The following is a 21,634-nucleotide window of genomic DNA, read 5'->3' on the forward strand; positions in this document are numbered from 1 at the left end:
ACACAGAAATGCTGGACCACTCTCACAACCACCATGTCAGACTGAGGAGCAATTGAAATCCACAAGCATTTCAACAGAAAGGAGGAAACAATGAAAATGAACAAAACCTGGCTACCAGTATTCTTTAAAAAACCTCTATAATCAGAACAGCAAATAAAAAACATTCCAAAAACAGGAATATCAGATATGAAACAATCAGGGCCAACTAACCGCTCCCAACAAAGTATTCCCCCATGCAGGAATCAGCCAGGCCTTGAAGCTGCAAGGCTTTGCAGTGCTAATCAAGGTGATTAATTGCAACACCCACACTTGCCTCCAACAGACAAGGGTTCTTTCTCCCACCATGGACCTTATACCTCCCTTGTCTAGTTTCCAATATACCTCGCAACCTCTGAGGATGCCTGCCATAGATGTGAGCAAACATCAGGAGTGTATTTCCCCATGCAGGAACATGGCCATACAGCCCAGAAAACTCACAACAACCCAATAATAATCTTTATTTGTATCCTGTGTCCTCTCCCAAAAGGGCCTTGGGGCAGCTTACAACAATAATACAATAGTACTAATAGGAACTAAAACAACACAGGCTACACAAATATAGTACAGCTGCCATGGTAATATCCTATGGAATTCCAGACTGCAGATCTGGCATAGTTGAATTGCTTGGGTATTGTGAATGGGGATTGGCCCCTGGGCAGTTAAGCTTATAGTGCTCTAATTATGTGGTGTGAAAGGGCCCCAGGTTAGGGAAGCCAGGCTCACATGCTCAGAACACATCTGAATACAGAATCCATTATTGCCAGAAAATTGTTGATGCTGTTTTGTCTCTTAAAGTTGTTTCTGATTTATGGCGGCGGCCTTAAGGCTAGGGTTTTCTTGTTAACATTTGTTTGGAAGAGATTTGCCTTGGCTTTTCTCTCAAGCTGAGGATGTGACTTGCCCCAGGTTAGTGCCTGTGGCCAAGTGGGGATTCATACCCTGGTTTCTCAGAGTCATATCTCAGCACTCAAACCACTACACTACAAGTATTTTGGCTCTTGTTTCCTGAATATGGTGGCAGAGATCTAGGAATCAAGGTATCTTGCTGTTGTTTTGATCACCTCTGGCAGGCTGAAACTTTTCCCCTGCTTTTATTCATAGGTTTGTAGTTCTTTGCTTTTATAGCATTTTGTTTGGATTTGTTTTATATTCATAGGCTTACATTAGTTCATCCTTTCTTCTTGTCAGAAGATGAGAGAAATATTTTTGTCTGGGTTGATAGTCTGTTCTGAAAGCAAAAACCAAATCCATCTTGGTGCCTGTGCTGATATTTTGGGCTAATAGATTTCTGACAAGACTGTATGTTCTGGGCATAAATGAAGTACCAGTAGTCTCTGAGAGCAAAGGACTAAAAATAATTCCAAGAGCATTATAGTGGAAGCAAACATCACTTTTGAGGGTTCGTCACAGTAGAAGAACAATATTGTTTCTTTCAAGTCAATCAGTATTTGGTGAAACCAAAGCTCGCTGTACCAAAGGAAGCGAAAGAAAATTCAACCCTGGAATGAACTTCCCAATATGGTTCAGCACAACTACTGCCACTACCTTGCATGTACGATCAGTTGTGTTTTCTACAAGGATATAGTCCTAGATTGCAGGAATTGTTGGCTCCTACGCTGTGTGCCTGTCCTCTTGAGCAAAGAAAAGGGGTGGTTGAGAACCCCTTGAAAGTATTGCGGGGACTTCTATAAGGCACCTCTGAATAGCTGGATATGTGGAATATCCTCTGAATAGCAGGATATCAGGCTACCCTCCCAGGCTGGAACATGGTGGTGGTGTAGCTCCATCCCAATGTGTGTGTGAAAACAACACCAGCACCATCCCTTGACACCATGAGTCTGCATAACACATGTGGTAGTCTCCCTCATTTCATTGTGAGCTGATTTAATAGTTTATCATTTACATCTTGGCACCTTTTGTTTATTTTTCACCTATCTTGGCAGGAATGTTGCACTCTTCCTCTCCACGTTTTCCCCATTTGGTGTCCCACATACTTTGGAACTGTTTGCCAGTAGCAAGTAGGGCAGGAAAGGTTTCATGAATCTGCACTATTTCTTGTTTCCAAAATTTGACAGCAATTTCAGCCTCTGCTGCTGCACAGCAAACCCAGAACTTGAGTGAGGAGTTCCATGTCTAAAGACTTAGAGATCAGTCCTGGGTCTGTTCCCCACTACAAAATTATGGCAGTGGGATTCCACTTTAGCTGCTATGGCTCCCTCCCAAAGTGGAATCCTAGGGTTTGTGGTTTAGACAAAGGCAGCAGAGGAGTTCTATAACGCCCCACCTTAAACTGGCAATCCCAGGATACCATTGGATGGAAGCATGGTGTTAAAGTGGACTGATGCTACTAAAAATGTGTAGTTGGAAAGGGAATTCTGGGATTGTGTGAAAATGTGCTGGGAGCTTGTCTTGTTTTGTGTATATGCCTCCCTGCCCCCTAGTAGTTGGGTCAGAAGATTGCAGGATTTTTAGAAAGACATTATGGAAATGAAGTGCTTCCGAATTTGGAAAAGGTACCTTTTTGGACTACAGTTCCCAGTATGTGTCAGCCAGTAAAACTATTAGGATTTGCTCTGCACTGGTAGCCAAACTCTGCAGGTATCTCTTCTTTTAGGCATAAGTGACGTGCAGAAGATTTATTTTAATTTTTGCCATTTCTTCTGAGACCTCCCACTCAAGCAAAATAGTGTTCAAAATTCTACAACAAAGTCATTTACCATGTTTGGAAATACAAATGTTAGATGTTCTAGGGATCATATTAGGATTAGACTAGAAGGAAGAAGGAAGTGTGAAAACAGGGGGAAGAATAACAACTTAAGATATACAGGTAACATAGTAGTACTAGTAAAAAATTACAGTTTTGAAACAATTACTGAAGAAAGTCAAGAAGAAAATGCAAAGGCAAGTTTACTGTTGAACAGTAAAAGAACAAAAACAAAATAATCACTACAGATATTTTACCTAACTTTTAAGTAGATATTGAAATAGATAAGGATTTTTCATAGCTAGGTTCAGTCATTTATTACAATGGAGACTGCAGTCAAGAAATCGGAAAAAGACAGGGACTTTGAAGGGCAGCTATGAGGAAAATAGACAAAATCATGAAGTGCAAAGCTAAATCATTGAGTACTAAAGTTAGAATTATCCATGCAATCCTACCTCCAGTTTCTATATATGACTGTGAAAGTTGGTGATGTAGAAGAGTTCTATAGATGCTGTAGATTGCTAAAAAGATTAAAATTGGATTCTAGAGCAAGCAAGTCTGAACTCTTCTTAAGTGCCAAGATGGCTGAGATAGTTGTCCTTTGGACACACCATGAAAAAGAATGACTCCTAGAAAATATGATGATGCTTAGTAAGGTGACGGCAGTAGGAAAGTGGAGGACTGCATTCCCAGTTGATAGATTAAGTCAAGTCAACAGCCCTGTAAAACCTGAACAGGGCTGTTGATGATAGAGTGACTTGGAAGTCTCTCATTCATAAGTGTTGCCATAAGTCAACTTGACGGCAGTTAACAACAATGCTGAACAATCAGCTTGACAGGCAAAAGTGATCGATTCAAGATACTTGCATCACTGCTGCTGTAAAGGCATCATATTAAGTCAAGCCAGGAAGTATTGATGCAATTCTCTCAGGCTCCTTCTACACAGCTGTATAAAATCCAGTTTATTTGCTTTGAACTGGATTATAAGGTAGCGTAGACTCAGATAATCCAGTCCAAAACAGATAATGTGGATTATCTGCCTTGATGTTCTGGATTATATGGCAGCCCTACGAATCCATGCTGCCTCTCACTTCAAAACTCTTAAGTCGACCTCTAGAGAGATTCTAGAGCAGGGGTCTTCAAACTTTTTAAACAGAGGGCCAGGTTACAGTCCTTACTAAAACTGTTGGGGGGCTGGATTATAATTTGGAAAATAAAACATGAATGAATTCCTATGCACACTGCACATATCTTATTTGTAGTACAAAAACACATAAAAACAATACAATAATTAAAATGAAGAACAATTTTAATAAATATAAACTTATTTGTATTTCCATGAGAAGTGTAGGCTTGCTTTGGCTGATAAGATAGGATTGTTGTTGTTGTTGTTGTTGTTGTGTGCTTTCAAGTCATTTCAATCTTAGGTCGACCCTGAGCGAGGGCCAGGTAAATTACCTTGAAGGGACATATCCGGCTCCTGGGCCTTAGTTTGGGGACCCCTATTCTAGTGGCAATACAATAGATGACACAGCCCAGAAAACTCACAGCAACTCACAAATGTGTTGATTTCCATATGGAGGTTTTTTTTGTTCATTGTCGGGATATGATTAAGTAAATGATTTCTCTGCCAGTAGGAAATGGTGAACAAGTGCACTTTCTTTTTACTTGTTCAGGGATAAATAATTCATGATAGTGTACCAGTCCTAAACTCTTTTACTAACACCCAGCAGCTGTTCCAGGGCTCATGAATAAAGGTTTGAACCTATGAATCATTGTAAATTGAATATGGTGCTTTTATTTTCAACAATAATCACATGTCAGTTTTCATAATGAATGCATGTGTTAAGTGTTTACACACCATGTTAATTATTAGAACATCACTCTCTTTCCTGGGCAAGGGCTCTGTAATACTGTGCCAGCTGCTTTTAGCACACTAATCTGTGCAGCTGTAATGTGACCAACATCAGTCTTCTAAAATTATCCTCGCTGTTGATCTCTATTGTTCTGAACACTTTTTGCTAACAAAACAAAATCAAAACCATGCTTAGAGTGCAATCCTTAACCACCGTGGCTGCCTCAGGTGATATGATAGAGTGGATTTGTCCTTTCGCTGGCAGAGAAATGCTTTGTCAGAAAACCCTGTTTGGCTTAACATCCCCAGATGGTGGTGCTAAAGGACTGTTTCACAGACCCTTAGTTATTGGCCTGTAGGATGTGTGTGTCTATATGTATGTGATTTGGAGTGGCCTATTGACTTACAGCGATCCCATGAATTTCATAGAGTTTTCTTAGGCAAGGTATGCTCAAAGTAGTTTTGCTAGACATAGCCCATCAGATAGTGTTGGACTGCAGCTCAGCACTAACTAGGTTTGGAGACTGAATCTAGGACTAGACTACTGAAACTTTAATGTTTAATAACTCTTGGAGTAAGGTGAAGGTCTGTAATAGTCAAATGAGCCCTTGGAACCTGCTCTCTGCTTGACTTCCCACCCCAACTTTCAGCCATATCTGTTCCCTCCCAAGATGACTGTTGTCTCACTGATGGAGAGGGCAAAGGCTGGATCAGGAACAATAACATAGCTTGTTGAAGGCTTTCATAGCTGGAATCACTGGGTTGTTGTAGGCTTTTTCGGGCTATATGGCCATGTTCTAGAGGCATTCTGTCCTGACATTTCACCTGCATCTATGGCAAGCATCCTCAGAGATTGTGAGGCCCCACAACCTCTGAGGATGCTTGCCATAGATGCAGGAGAAATGTCAGGAGAGAATGTCTCTAGAACATGGTCATATAGCCTGAAAAACCTACAACAACCCAATAGGATAACTGTGCAGTCCCATAAACACATGTCATCTTTTGAGAAAATAGCTCCGTTGAGAGAGGGTGGCTGCCTCTCTTAGGAGGAGCCATGGCAGAGGGTTGGACTGGATGGCCCTTGTGGTCTCTTCTAACTCTATAATTCTATTATTCTGTCTGAGTTTCACCATTGGCCACCCTATAGGATTCCCTAAGGATCTATTTTGTCTTGATATTAATGTCAAGAATGTGAAGCATCTGACCACTGAAACTCTGGAAGTACAGTTCTCATTATTCATCACCATTGAGTCTGGGAAAGGTTGGGAAAGGAGATATAATCCCAAAACATACAATTTTCAACTACCCTATATGCTTATGTGAAAGTTTAGAAAGTTTAGTAAAAAATCAACCCAAAAAACATGGCTCGATTTTCATGGATCAATGTGAATACTGCACCTTAACTCTTATAGAAAAAGGAACCATCTCATTCTCTGAGTAAACAGGCAAACGTTCATGCTGGGAGAACCTAAAAAGAAGCACTGACCAATCTCCTGTCCCTAGCATAGCACTGCTTCAGACCTTTTTTTGAATGCCTGGGCAGGGAGGGCAAGCTCCTTGAGTTGGCATTAATGGTTTCCCCCTTTCACAGGCTGCCCGTTGACTCATTCATGGGGTCTTTTCAAAATCCTCAATTTTGGCCCCCAAACCTTCCCTCAATTTATCCATGAGTGTATGTGGACATTATGATTAAGTACATTAATGCCGGGTATTCACTTTCCAACGTAAGTACACTTTGTTTTAATCTGAGGCTTGAGCAACATGAACGGCTCTCCCAGTTTGGAGATAGACAAAACCAGATCAAGCTGTTCATGTGAAAAGACACATTTTTATTTAACATATTGATAATTAATAGATGCAGAGGGTAGACAGCATCAGAGCAATGCTGATCACTAAATTATCCATGAGCATTCAATATATGAGGACCCAAGATATCCAAGAAAGCTGTTATCAAAAAATGAACCAAACTAAATTCTCTGCTGAACTCTCTTATGCTACCCATTTTATGCTGATGGTACAACTAACCCATATGGAAACATAGGATTCTGATGAAGCTAATCTTCCCATCATGCCCATTTTACCTCTTGTTTACCCAGACAGGAGAAGAATGTGACTGGTATACTGATTGGTTCTAAATTTCTGTAATATTTTGTACAGTAATTTGGCTATGATCCTCTCCTTCTTGGTGGGCATAACATATAGGTTAGGCTCTATCTCTTGTGATCTTTGATGTCAACCTTTATGGAATAAGGCATGATGTCAGCCTAACTGTATAATAAGCTGCTCAGAAAGTCACTAAAGCACAGGATAATGTTACCTATCTAAGCAGAGTCTATGGCACACATGGCTTCTGGTACATAGGTGAGAGTTGTATGCACAGTAACTGTAGATACATCACAGAACTCTGCCTTATAAAATTTGCAAAATGCAGCAAACTTTCAACCCAGGGGTGTTTGTTAAACCTTGCTTCTGGCTCCAATGTGTTATGCTTTGTTATGTCCACTTGGTGTCACTGTTGTTTCTCACTTTCTGTGTATTCATCTAGCAAAAACTCAGGGAATTTCATGTTTTTGACTGCTGACTAACTGATCTGTATCCCATATATATATATATATATATATATATATATATATATATATATACACACACGTATACGCACACGCACACGCACACACACACACACACACAGTTTGTGTAAAATGTTTGCCTATCTGTACATAATAAAATATCTTGGAGATGAGACATAAAGCTAAACACAAAATTCATATGCATTTTATACACATACCCTGAAAGTAATTTTATACATTTTTTTAAACAATTGTGAGAATGAAACAAAGTTTGTCACTTAGCTCAGCCATCCTTGTGGGCAGTTTTGGATTTTCCAGTATTTCAGATTTGGGAATTTCAAATAAGGAGTGCTCAGCCTGTAAAACAAATATCTCAAGTTGACTTCTCCCTGCATTATCCAATGAGGGCCGAATATGCTCAGTAGCCATGGATTTTAAGTATCAGCTGGCTCTGCTTGAATGTGTTAATAGTTTATGTTGTCATGCAGAACACTTTCACAAAGCATATATGTACTTAGCTGAATTTCAGTGTGCACCTATGAACTGTGTTCTGTTAATTTCTGCATAATTTCCTTGGTTTTGTAGTTGCCTGCTGGCAGGGAAAAATAGAAGTCTTCTAATATGCCTTTGACAGGCCGCCATACTTGCTAGTGTTTGATTTGATAGGTCTTCAACATATATTGACCTGGCTTGCAATCTGTGTGAGGAGTATAGATTTTGTTATTGTGATTTGTCAGACTTAACTTTTTGGTTAATTTCATTTGACTAACCTAAATGCTGCAATACTTTGTAAACACAAGTGCAACTTTTGCTTTTCAGTGCTTTTCAGTTCTGACAATGTGTTAAGCTCCATTTATAGCATCAAAATGTATAATTGGAGTAAACAGCAATATAATCAGGTAAAGGGTTAATGCAGTCTATTGAGGACAGTCGTGCAAGTAGTTTTTTTTTTAAAAAAATCCCAACATTCCCCACCTTCCAAGCCTGCAAAAGGTGGCATTTCCATAAATGTCACAGTGACATCCATGTAACCATACTTAAATGTCAGATCGGTTTGAAAGCTTTCTTTAAAGTTAGCAAAAGAAGTGTATTTGGAGACACGGCTATTTTCACTGGCGTTTTCAATCCCTCACTACCATGAAAATTAAATCTTTTGGACCCAAAGGGGTCTCTATGGATCCATCTTGGTTTCCAGATGTGTGGATTTATTTAAGCAAGCACACAGAAATGTATGTGGCTTCAAGGTTTTCTTCTTGCCTTACATCATATGAAATATCATTTGTAGGCCTTGGTTTTGAGAAGTGACTTGCTTGATTTGCTTAGTGGGCAACAACAACTCCAGTGGGCAAAAATTGAACCAAACTAAATAATCTGCTGTCCTGAATTATGTCACACATTTTGTGAGGGTGTTATTTTGTTTTGGAACTTTCTAGAATTGGCAAAAATAAAATCAAATAAAAACAGGAAGCAAATGACAATCCACTTCTCATTCTCATTCAATGCTGATTATATAATGACAAGACAGACAACAGATAGAGGTATATATAGGCTATTCTCATCATTCAACATCTTTGGAGGCTGTAATCAGTTCCTGCCACAGTGGGATGCTGTCGCTCCATTTCCTTGCCAAAGAGCTTTCTTTCTTTGTAAACTTTTCTCTGAAATGCCGTGCCTAAAATACCTCCCCTCTTAATACGGTTCCTATTTATCTACTCACATTTTTGTTTTCGATCTGCTAGGTAGGCATGGAGATGGACTGAAGGTTAGGAGTTTACCCTGACCCAACTTTGAACTGTCAACTGATTACCCCAGCTGGTGATTAATCTGCTGTGCTAAAGCCAGTCTAGAATTTTCTCTAGAGTTTTCTAGATTCTCCAGTATATCTGAAGATGGTTGACCATAGACTCACACTGGAGGACTTTTCTAAGGAGGATATTTCTAAGGAGAACATTTATAATCAAATCCATGAATATTCAAATCCACAAAAGTGGAGTGATGGCTATGTCTGAGGAATATTCATATGCACATGCATATATTTTTCTGACAACAGTTGATGGGGAAGGCATGGACAAGTAACACAGATACGTTGCTGAACTCCAATGCTCATCATCTCTCCCTATTGACTATGTATCTAGGGTTTATGGAAACTCCAGTCCAACAATATGTGGAGGCTTTCACACACAATAATAAATACTTAATAATAGTTTAAGATGGTAATGGGATATTATGAGATGTTGTAGCTGTGAGGTGTATACCAATTTTCTTTTGTGGAATTTACATCAATATCTGCATAACTCCAATAGAGTTGCTGCATCAGGCACCTTCAAATTATGCCCCATGTATAGATTATGATCATTTGTGCAGCCACTCCAAATAGAGATCCAAGCACTGGAATTCTGTCCATCATGAGGATCCCAATTTTTCCTCTTTTCCTTAGTAGAGCGGGCCTACTGAATTGCTGCTGGGTTTTTTTTAACCCTTTCAGAAACTCCACTACCAGCTACTGCACTTGTGTCGAGTAACATTGCCAGTTATTGCAAAGCTGCAGAAGGTATGCTAACTCTAGAGTGGTTAAATGTCTTTTTTCTTTTATTGTGCAGAGAGAATAATAGAAGACCATGAAATGGTGATTGAGGTTCAATCAAAATGGAGAATTGAAGAAGGCAATAGATTTTATTTTAGAAAAAATTATGCCAAATATGAATTCTTCAAAAACCCTGAGGTAACGTCCTTCAAAAATTCTGAGATTGTACTTTAATGTGGTTGAATTTATAAACCATCTCAAACCCCTTTGTTTTTGATGTATAAGGATAGGCACTAATGGGTTACAATCCCAAATAGAAACCAAAGTAATGCCATACAATTTCACTTGCTTCTTCCTAAACCCAAGGTACTCAGAGTCCTAGGTACTTAGGGTCAATGTTGATGAAATTTCCCTTATTCCTAACTAGGCAAGAATATATAGTGTATATACCAGTGGTTGAATTGGCAGAAAAAAATGGATTCTATTCACTTTGCAAAATGTAATTCTCAAATGTAAGGTCTGTGGAAGACACCTTAGCAAAAAGGCACCTGAAAATAAACATATTTGTCTTTAGAGAAATGTAATCTGAATCCACATACCATATTTACCAGCGTATAAGATGACTGGTTGTATAAGACGACCCCCAACTTTTCCAGTTAAAATATAGAGTTTGGGAGATACTCGCCATATAAGACTACTCCTCTTCCAACCCACACCAAATACAAATTCTTTTAAAAAATCAGATTTGATTTCAATATGATAATTTTCCTATTACCGTACCTCCTTCTCTGCCTCTCAGATCTCGCACATGCGTGCCTACACCACTTCACTTCAGTCCTCAGGAGCGAGATCTGAAAGGCAGAGAAGGAGGTATGGCAATAGGATACAAGGGCAGGCAAGACGGGTGAAATAGGTATGTTTTTCTGGGCACAGCGCCACTCTATCTCTTTTTTCCATACCCCAGGCGTCTCGGACGCCTGCACCTTGCTCTGGCCTTCACTTACACATTCCCGGTGAGGCGCCCCCTTACTTCGTCATTGGGACTGCATTAAGTCACTTCTTTCCACAAATCTTGGTGAGTGGATTTTCTTCTACCATACTTGTACAGCACTACCCTTGCTGCTTTTATACGGTCGCCGCATACAGTGGGGATGCAGCCGTTTTTGAGCTCCCCTCACCATATGCGGCAACCGCAGATTCTCTAGTACGGCTTGGAAGTTTCAGCACCCACCCTATAAGATGACCCCTGGTATATAAGACGACCCCTGACTTTTGAGAAGATTTTCCTGGGCTAGTAGCCTTATACCCCAGAAAATACAGTACTTATTTTTAGAGAAATGTAATCCGAATCCACATAAATTCTGTGTAGTTTCTATTTGATCCTCCAGTTATTTTGTTTTTATTTGACAGAATTTTTTCCCTGAACATCTGGTGTCTTTCTCAAATGAAATCAATGGAGAAATGAGCCAAACACAGATATTACAGGTGAGGTATTGACATTTGGAATGAGTTCATCTGAAAAGTCCGAACATCACTATTGAAAACAAAATGATAGGCTTAATATATGGTCTAGTGATGATCTATCAATATGCAAAGGAATGACACACTATTCATTTCTTCATGCCAGTGCTTTTAAAAGGGAAACTTTAAAGGAAAACAGAGCAACCCTTCCTCCCCATTTTTAATGTAAGTTCAGGCTATCTGCTGAGTGGAGTTGTGGTTTAATAAGGGCTTGCATATTGTTTCTCCATTCAACTTCATTGGATGAGAAGACCACTCTTTCCATCTTAAAAGTGCATAGTTGAAAGATAGTATTGAAATTTACTGGTGGATGACTATAAGAAGCATTTAGTTTAAATAAATAAATACACAAACAAATCTCAAAATGAAACTTGTGTGGCATGATCTGCTCAGTGTATATCATATTAAGAATGACCTTCTAAAATATTATAAATGTTGATCCTATAAAATACTTCATCAGACCTGTGAAAAATGAGTAAGTATTTAGAATATTTCTTAAGCAGAGGGCATGTCCAGAAGAGAAGGGCTTGCACAGTTGGCCATCTGCATTTATGGGCTCTGCATCCATGAATCAATGGTTTGAAAACATTCAAAATAACTATTCTAAAAAGCAAAACTTGATTTTGCCATTTTATATAAGGGATAGCACTTAACTACACCATTGTATATTATGAGACTTGATCATCTACAAAGTTTGACATCCATGTTGTGTTCTGGAATCAAACCCAAGTGGATACCAAAGGCCCATGTTATTACTAAAACAAAACAAAACAAAAAAAAAACCCCAATTGGCTATTTTTTGTAGATGACATCAAATTATAAATGGTTACAAACAATTATTGAAAGCAGTGCTTTTGAAGTGGTTGGACTCCAACAAAGCCAATGTTCAGGTTTGATGGGAAGCTGGTGCTCCAGCCCAGCGTATTAACAACTGTAAAGAACAATTTGCACAAACATGTAAATAGTTTAATAATCGCATTACCCTCAAATAAATTCTCTGAGTCACTTTCAGCATTTAGAAGTACATCATACACAATTCTAAATGTGAGAAGACAGAATATGTTGAAGAAATTGAATGGTTCCTCTGGGCTATTATCTAAGTGATTGTACAATCTCAATTTGCTTCTCGCTTCACTTTGGCCTTCGGCTCATTTGGAACCCCCTCCCTTTGGGTCCAGCGGGCTGTGCAGCATTCAAGACATCCACAGGAGAGAGTAAAAGGGAGGGTTTAAAAAAATCAAGCTGCAGAAGAATTTTTAGTGAAGAAGCAGCTTGTGATGCAATATGAGCTAACTAAATCCAGACCTTGAAAACGCTACCTTTTTTGGTTGGAATACAACTCTCCAAATCCTCCAACTAGCATAGCCATAGCAGCTAAGGTCCTGGGATTTCATGCGATTATGATCTAAAAAAGTAATTCTTCTAAGATCTAATAAGGTTTGTTATCTTTCAGGAATAGAGGAATTGTCAATAAGACATTTACAGTAGAAAATCCCAATGCTGTCTTTAGATTAATAGTTGAACACACCAGTTTCTCGGGGATTGTATATCGAGCCTGTAAACCAAGCCTGAAGCTTTTTCAATGCAACCAAGAAGTTGCTGAATAAGGGGACATTCCACTAGAATGTAATAAGTTTTTTCCTTCCTTCCAGATGTTTTTAAGTTCCAGTACATATCCTGAAATTCATAGTTATTTACATGCTAAAGAGCAAGGGAAAAAAACCTGGAAAAAGATGTATTTCTTGTTGCGAAGATCTGGTCTCTATTTTTCCACTAAGGGGACATCAAAGGTAAGATTGCCTAATGCAAAACAAACACCAGTTAGAGTCCTTCATATCCATGAATTTTCAATCATTTATGGCATAAAATGCTTAAAAACAACAATTCCAAAAAGCAAACCTTCAATTTCAAAAAGATGCCTTCAATTTCATGTGCAGTCGGTGTCATTTGGTCATTTTAAATTTGTCAAAGTTTGAAAATCAAAACACGCCCCTCCCCCAAAGTATCAATAGCCATGACTGAAGCTGGGTAGAGAAATCATTTGTGTGGAAGTCAGCCCTCATGGTGTAGGAAAGTAATGGGGTACATTTTCTTATTATATACCCAGTACTTCATATCCATGAATTTTCAATCATTTATGGCATAAAATGCTTAAAAACAATTCCAAAAAGCAAATCTTGGTGTTGCCATAAAAGCATTTTACTATGTCAATTTATATAATGGAACCCCAGCAGATACCATGGGCCCACTGTAAAGAAAAAAAAATTAATTGTAAAGTTAACTAATACATGAAAAATTTAACATACCGTTTTAAATAGATTAGTGTTGCTTCTCTTGAAACATTGAGGTCTTCTTTTAAATCATACTGCTAATTAAAGCCACCGTTCTATGGTCTCTGGGTGTGTGTCCCAGGAGGCATCAGTCTCAATCCAACCCATTGTCCTGACTAGAGTTAAACCAGCTGAATAAATTTTGGGGAACTTACAGATGAAAGTCACTTGACTCAATAGAGCCCTCCTTTTTTTGCAGCATGGTGTATTTCTTATCCCAGATTGGGGAAGCATTGACAATGACTCCCAAAATCTTTTATTATTGGCCATGTAGACCCAACTTTATAACAACTAAGTCCAAAACATATGGAAGGTCAGAGCTTTCCCCATCGCTGTTATAAGGGCTGCATTGAGGGGCCTTCCAGACAGACCTTATATCCCTGGATCTGATCCCAGATTATCTGTTTATCTCAGATTATCTGGTAGTGCAGACTCATATAATCCAATTTAAAGCAGAAAACCTGGGATCAGATCCTGGGATATAGGACCTGTCTGGAAGGGCCCTAAATCTGATGGAAGCTTTTCCATTTTAGAATGTATTGGTTGCTGTGAAATTGTTCTATGCTTCTTAAAGGCAACCCATTTTGGTAATTAAAGTATTATTTTCCTTGGAATCATATATTTTATCCTGTTTCCCTCTATGAGGTAATGATGTTGTTTTGTTTTTGTTTTTAAAGAACCACCATGAAGTCGCTAATAATGCATTGTTGTTTTTTTATTTTAGGAGCCAAGGCACCTACAGCTTTTCAGTGAATTCAGCAGTAGTGACCTATATATGTCTTTCACATGCAAAAAGATAACTGGAGTGCCAACCAGCTTTGGGTTCTGCTTTAAGGTAAATGCTTAGCATTTTGATATAGGATAACACATTGGGAGGGAGGGGCACAAGGGGAAAATAAGCTTTCTATGTTTACTGGCATATTTTTTTCTGAATCAGAAAACTAACAATGTTGATGATGATAATGATATGATGTTATGTTTCATGAAATAGGAGAATTAGTGGCCTTTATTTCAACAGGTATTGCCTTCAAGATATGAATTAATGCTAAACAATATGCTGTGGCCTTCTAGCCTCAGAAAGCAGGAGGAGCCCGAGACCTGAAACAGCTTTATGCGGAAAGTGAACAAAGTAGGACCTGCTGGATGACAGCAATTCGCTTGCTTAAGGTAAAGAGTTTTTTCTTCTGTTAAGTGTATTCATGGGTTCTTTCTGTGATTTTTGTGTAGAAAGAACCTTATCCTTGACCATCATAATGATGGTGTTCTCATTGGATATAAATATCACATTTTAAAACATGGGTGGAAAATGTGATGGAAATGAGATGTGGAATATTTCCTTATACAGTAAATGGAACTACTTTTCCAAACAAAGCTAACATGATTGGGAACAAACTTTAGAGCAAACCTGCAGTGAAGCAAGTGACGGTGATATTCCATTAAAGAGAATCTTAAGGAGAACATGGCTGAAAAAGTAGTCTGAGATGCAGGTAAAGTGGTTACGAGAGGGTTGCCTCTTATAACCAAATGCTATTTGGTGCAAAAGAAAAAATAAAATACAGCTTACCAAAATCAGAGGTAAAGAAAAAGAATAGAGAATACCAAGGCAGATAAGAAAAATATAACATGAACTGTCCAAACTACAACAGCAATATGAACTAATTTTGACAGATGAGTTAGAAAGGAAAATTATGTACATTAGACACTATTTTTTTGAAAATGCTAATAAATCAGATAAGCTATTAGCGTTGCTATTGAAAGAACATAGGAAGAAGATAGTTAAGATAAAGAATGAAGGAGAAACAATCACTGATGTGCGACGAATACAAAAAAATATTTGAAGATTATTACAAAAAGCTATATAAAAACAGCCCAGGGCATACCATTCTATCTCCTATTTGAGGTGGAATGGCTGGAGGGTTTATGAGATACATATTAGCCACTGCTGTTTTTAGCATTTATTGCCCATGGTGGTGACTAATAGAAGGGCCATCTCTGTGCATAGAGAGAAGGATGACATTAGGAAATCAAATCCGATATTCATCATATTCTAAGTTCACCCTTACTCCCAAATTCATTAGGCCTCCTGCAGAAATTCTATTGCTAACCCTGCGTACACTCATTCCACCTGGTCTGGGTTGACTTTTCTTTTCCTTTTAAAATAACGCCCTTTTATTCATGAGTGCCTCAGTGAACTGGCAGTGCAAACTTATGTGAATTAGGCCGAAAGGAGAGGTTTGACTGGGAATTTTTGCAGAGTTACTTTTGTATGTACTGGAGTAAAATATACACAGGCAAGACCTGAGTAAGGCTGTTGATGAGTGGGTGACTTGGAGGTCTCTCATTCGGGGGTCACCAAAAGTCAAAGTCAACTTGACGGCAGTTAACAACAACAATCTAAACTAGATTCAGGGTCAGTGTCAGAGCAACGACTTTCAAAGTGTGAACGGGAAGCATTTAAAATAGGCAGTAGAAGCACAAGTTATACTCGAATACCTTCCAGTGTATTTCTTGATAGGACCAAGAAAGAAAGTGTCAGCTTAATGCTACCTTGTTACTGTCTAAAAAGTGTAAGTCCTTATTGCCCTTTTGTTGTTCCCGTTGATGCTTGAATCAATGAAAAATGTTCTAACAGGTGTTTTTTTAATGGCAAGTTTTATATTTCTTTGGAAACATTCCCTCAGATACATTGTAGTTAGCTTCATTCCCATGTAGCAATGCTTCTTTCCTATATTCTGCTTATTGAAGGATAAGAGCAATGTTTGAGAGCATTGGGTTGTGGAGAGTTGGTATTAGAGTCATTTTCATTTAGATTCTAATTTGGTTTGAGAGATATGGAGAGACTCACTATTGCATTATTTTGAAAATCTCTGTCCCTAATATCAATAGTATTATACATTTCCACAGTTTAAGAAATAACATCAATTCAGTAATACCATGCAAGAAAAATAGCTGGCTCCCATAGAGTTTATGAAATGATGAAAATCACTGGCATAACATCAGTTTATGTTGATGGTGGTGACATTGATGATGAATGAGGAAAATGATATAATTGTAATATATCCTATGCCAGTTTTCCTGCAATCTGGTTACCTCCATCACCCATAGCCAGCATTGTTTTTGATTTAAAAGGTTACCTTCTTACTGTCTATATAGTACAGAATACAATTTGCTCTTCTATTGTTCTTGCTAATACTTGAGTCTGCCTAGATTCAACAAATGCCATCTTCTTATTCTTTCAAGATAATATATTGTGCTGTGTCCATTTATTCTTTGTGGTTAGCAAAATCCACAACTTAGTACTCTTCGGTTTTCCACATAAGGCTGTAATGGGTACTTGTTTCTTTGTTTCTAGTATGGAATGCAGCTATATCAGAATTATATGTATCCCTACCAAGGCAGAAGTGGGTGCAGTTCCCTTAACACACCTGTGGTAGGTACTGTTGAAATTATTTTAGAATAACACTGGGAGAAAATTTTGACTGCTGGGTAGTGTTGCCTCTTTGGCATCCGGTTTTGAATGTTACACAGGGGTGGCATATTATTGTTTAGTTTGTCTTTGTGGTAGAGTATGAGCCCCATTTTATTGAAACTTCTCATGAATACGCAAAACTATGGATAATAGCAAAAGCTATTGAAATGAAGTACTTTTGGCCTAAGAATATCATTGAGAATACCTAGAGAAGACACAAATAATTGAAACCGGAGATACTGGCCCTAAGGAAATGGGATCATATTGTATATTTTTATAAACAGGACTTGAATACCAAAACTACTGGACAGGCTTCCTCAGGTGGTAAAATACTTGGGCAAGCTCTGCCCTAGCTTTTAATATGAAGCTCAGGTTGATATACATAAAACGTGACTGATTTCTTTTTATTTTGTAGGCTGCTAAACATGTTTTCCATAGTGCTTCATCGTCATCATAATTTATTTCTGAGACACTCTGTATTTCACAGCAACTAAATTATACTGTCCCTTTTATTTTAATTTATAGTAATAAAATATTTGCTAAAGTAACCACTTCTTGGGAGGAGAGCAATGTCCAGTCTCAATAAAATAGTGAAGAGTAGAGACATCAGACTGGCAACAAAGATCCGCCTAGTCAAAGCCATGGTATTCCCTGTAGTCACCTACGGATGTGAGAGCTGGACCTTAGGGAAGGCTGAGCGAAGGAAGATCGATGCTTTTGAGCTGTGGTGTTGGAGGAAAGTGCTGAGAGTGCCTTGGACTGCGAGAAGATCCAACCAGTCCATCCTCCAGGAAATAAAGCCCGACTGCTCACTGGAGGGAAAGATACTAGAGACAAAGTTGAAGTACTTTGGCCACATCATGAGGAGACAGGAAAGCCTAGAGAAGACAATTATGCTGGGGAAAGTGGAAGGCAAAAGGAAGAGGGGCCGACCAAGGGCAAGATGGATGGATGGCATCCTTGAAGTGACTGGACTGACCTTGAGGGAGCTGGGGGTGGTAACGGCCGACAGGGAGCTCTGGCGTGGGCTGGTCCATGAGGTCACGAAGAGTCGGAGACGACTGAATGAATGAACAACAACAAACCACTATTCCCACTGAGTGAACCATACAAGTTTAAGTTCACGTGGGTGAACCTCAGCTTAACCATAGCTATACCTGTGTCCATTTTTTAACAGCCAGTCATCCTGATCAGAAAAGTAATTCTCAATTATCTATACAGAGAAACGTTTACATACTGAAGCAGGGAGCCCCTGGCCTTGCAGGTGGTGGACTATAATATTCATAATGTCTTATGACTATTTCAGCACCCACCAATCACCTTGAGTCGCCGATTAGCTAAGAAAGGCAGTATACAGATACAGTAAATAAATAATAAATAAATTATTGTTGACCATGCTGGATGGAGTTGGTGGGTGCTGAAATCAGCCTGATCTCAAGAGTCACATGTTACCCATTCTTTAAATGACAACATGAATGTGTGTAATGGTATTTTATAATCAATCACAGTGTTCCCTCGCTACTTCATGGTTCACTTTTTGCGGACTCGCTGTTTTGCAATTTTTAAAAAAATTATGAATTTAAGTAGCAAGGGAATACTGAGCAGAAATGAGAGAGAGAGAAGCACCTTGTCGCTGCCTGGGCCTCCGCCACCTCCTCAATCGGCTCTTCGGTTCTTCCCAACCCCTTCCACCAACAGGAGGGCACTGTGCCGCCACCTCAATTGGCTCTTTGGTTCTTCCAGTCCCCTTCCGCCATCAAGGAAGGCACCTGCCAACAGGCACCTTTCCTGCCAACAGGCCTGACCCGGGCACTGTGGCTGCTGCTGCTCCAAGCGGTTGCAAGAGGCCCAGGCGGTGACAAGGAAAAGGAAGAGGAAGGTAAAGAGGGCAAGGGAGGGGCACCTCTACTTCACAGAATTTCACTTATTGCGGATGGTCCTGGAACGTAACACCCACAATAAGTGAGGGAACACTGTATGTGATTAAGAATGAACAATGAGAATCCATCACATTATAGTTTTTACTATTGCACCAAGAGAAGAAATCAGACCAACATATGTTATTAATTAGACCATATTTGCTTTTGTCCCCAAATTTTTGAGATAAGTCTTCCTCTTCGAACAGGTTCTTGTTTTTATATCTTCTCTTCAGCCAGCCTTTGCTTATCACAGTTGTCAGTGCCATCGGAAACCTATTTATCACTTTTTACATTAATTACTGAAAAATCTTCTCTCTAAATATCCTCACAGAATTGTTATGGTATCTAACAGCTCAGAGGAGATTATAAGCCCTTGTATAAAAGGAGTATCTTTTTCTGATCTTGATAACTGAAATATCCTTTAGGGGACACATCATCTGTGTACAGTACACTTTTCTCTTATCCTTAATTTCCTTTCCTGCCAGCTAATCAATAGATCCAAAGATGATTATTATTGGTCGGAAAGTGTCTTGGAGGGTGCCAAATGCTATTAAAGAAAGAAATCAAAAGATGTGCTGTGAAACCTTTGGGTTACATTTGCCATTTCTAATTGGATGCCTGTGCATGTGTTGGGCTATAGCTCTCATTGCCCACATAGTCCAACACATGAGGAAACCACCAAATGAAGCAAAGAACGTTGTTTATTTGTTATTTTGACTTATATCTTACTTTTCTCCCTAAAATGTGAGACTCAGTGTAGCATGCAACAAAGTTTGATTAAAAAGGGCACAGATACAAATAAAAAACACAGAAGTAAAACCATTGCACAACAAAATTATATTACTAAATTGCAGATGAATTAAGGCTATTTTAAAACACATCAGTAAAAATGTATAGTACTCAGCTATTCAAAGCCCCTTTCTTGGCAGGCAGGCAGTTGCCAAAAGTCTACTTCAATAAAAATGATGTCATCTACTGGTGGAAGGACAACAGGGAGGAGAACTAACTTAGAGTGCCACATCCCACAAGCAACTACCAAGAAGACTCTCTCTTGCATCTCCAATAAATATGTCTCTGAGAGTAATGGGTGAGAATCATCCTTATATATTTTTATTTTTCTTTCTGTAGAGAAGTGTTTCAGAGAATTCTCTTGTGGCTATGGACTTCACTGGACATAAATCCAGAGTTATCGAAAATCCAACGGAAGCCCTTTCGGTTGCAGTTGAAGAAGGGCTAGCATGGAGGGTATGCAACATTTCATCTTAAACTCTTCCTGATATGTATTTTTTCCATCCAAAATATTTAGAATGTTTCTTTTTTCCCCATATAGAAGAAAGGGTGCTTAAGAATTGGTACACACAGTAGTCCTACCACTTTGCAAAATGGTCCATCAAATATAGGTATGTGCCATTCAGTGGGATTGGTTGCAAGTAATGGTATTGCCTTATGCGCATATCAAACTGGTAATATTTCCCCTCTGTTGATGATATTTTTAGCCATACACAGTTCCCAGCCATGGTTTCACCATAAGATCTCTAGGGATGAGGCACACCAATTGATTTTAAGACAAGGACTGGTGGATGGGTAAGATATTTAACTTTATTTTGTTTTTCTGAAGTGGGAGATACTGAACAGCTAATCTTTTGGGGTAGCTGTGAGGAGAGTGTTAAATCTGATGCAACTCAAAGGTCAAATCGTGCATACTACTTTAAAGCAGAGGTGGTCCAATTGTAATCCTAACCCTATAATCTAGGCCTGTTTGATCAAGAAAAAATTTGTTTCTAAAATCGATTTGTAATTGGGGTGTTTTTTTGTTTCGATATTTAAAATATTTACAAAACTTTCCAAAAAAATGTTTTGTTATTTATGAAATTTCGTAAATATTTACAAAACATTTTAGAAACAATTTTTTTCTTGATCAAACAGGCCTACTGAGTAACTATGAGGAGCCACCTACCTGCTTGGCCAAAAGATCCCCCTCCAGAACGCTATCACTTTGCTCTCCTGGGCGCCGCCATCTTTACTGCTCGACGGCGTGAGCAAAGCATCCCTTTCCCTGCTTCACCTACGGAAAGCCTGAAGGGACATACTTTCTTCCTCAAAAAAAAAAATACGTATTTGAATACTTGCTTGGTCTGTGAAGCTTGGTTGGCAGGTTGAGGCGTGTGTGGGGAGGGAAACTGATGGTCAAGGCGAAGGCAGGGGAGAAGGGCGCGCGCGAAAGGGAGGGAGATGTGATTGGCCGGCGGGGCAGATGATTGACAGAAACAGGAGAAGGTCGTTGCAGCCAAGCGAAGAGAGAGAGAGGAGGGCGCAGCAGCCGGAGCCGATCGGATGGCGCGCGCGCTCCTGCGCCCTCCTCCTCCTCCCAGCTGTGTTGCAGGAAGTGCCAGGAGGAGGAGGAGGAGGAGGGCGCAGCAGCTGGAGCCGATCGGATGGCGCGCGCGCTCCTGCGCCCTCCTCCTCCTCCTCCTCCTGGCACTTCCTGCAACACAGCTGGGAGGAGGAGGAGGAGGAGGGCGCAGGAGCGCGCGCGCCATCCGATCGGCTCCGGCTGCTGCGCCCTCCTCTCTCTCTCTTCGCTTGGCTGCAACAACCTTCTCCTGTTTCTGTCAGAAACAGGAGAAGGTCGTTGCAGCCAAGCGAAGAGAGAGAGAGGAGGGCGCAGCAGCCGGAGCCGATCGGATGGCGCGCGCGCTCCTGCGC

General features: G+C 39.5%; 1 protein-coding gene across 3 annotated transcripts in view; it reads left to right on the forward strand.

Moving 5' to 3' along the window:
• GRB14 (growth factor receptor bound protein 14) overlaps positions 1 to 21,634 on the forward strand; it is a 59,381-nt gene that overhangs the window by 31,232 nt on the left and 6,515 nt on the right. For all 3 annotated transcript variants that reach the window (XM_060778089.2, XM_060778098.2, XM_060778106.2), the window contains 9 exons: positions 9,766 to 9,887; positions 11,100 to 11,174; positions 12,863 to 13,000; positions 14,265 to 14,375; positions 14,612 to 14,707; positions 16,893 to 16,970; positions 20,057 to 20,173; positions 20,259 to 20,328; positions 20,425 to 20,512. In XM_060778089.2, coding sequence (XP_060634072.2) covers positions 9,766 to 9,887; positions 11,100 to 11,174; positions 12,863 to 13,000; positions 14,265 to 14,375; positions 14,612 to 14,707; positions 16,893 to 16,970; positions 20,057 to 20,173; positions 20,259 to 20,328; positions 20,425 to 20,512 — 895 coding nt within the window. The remainder of the gene's footprint in view (positions 1 to 9,765; positions 9,888 to 11,099; positions 11,175 to 12,862; positions 13,001 to 14,264; positions 14,376 to 14,611; positions 14,708 to 16,892; positions 16,971 to 20,056; positions 20,174 to 20,258; positions 20,329 to 20,424; positions 20,513 to 21,634) is intronic.

This window comes from Anolis sagrei, chromosome 1 (genome assembly GCF_037176765.1).
Source record: "Anolis sagrei isolate rAnoSag1 chromosome 1, rAnoSag1.mat, whole genome shotgun sequence".
Taxonomy (NCBI): domain Eukaryota; kingdom Metazoa; phylum Chordata; class Lepidosauria; order Squamata; family Dactyloidae; genus Anolis; species Anolis sagrei.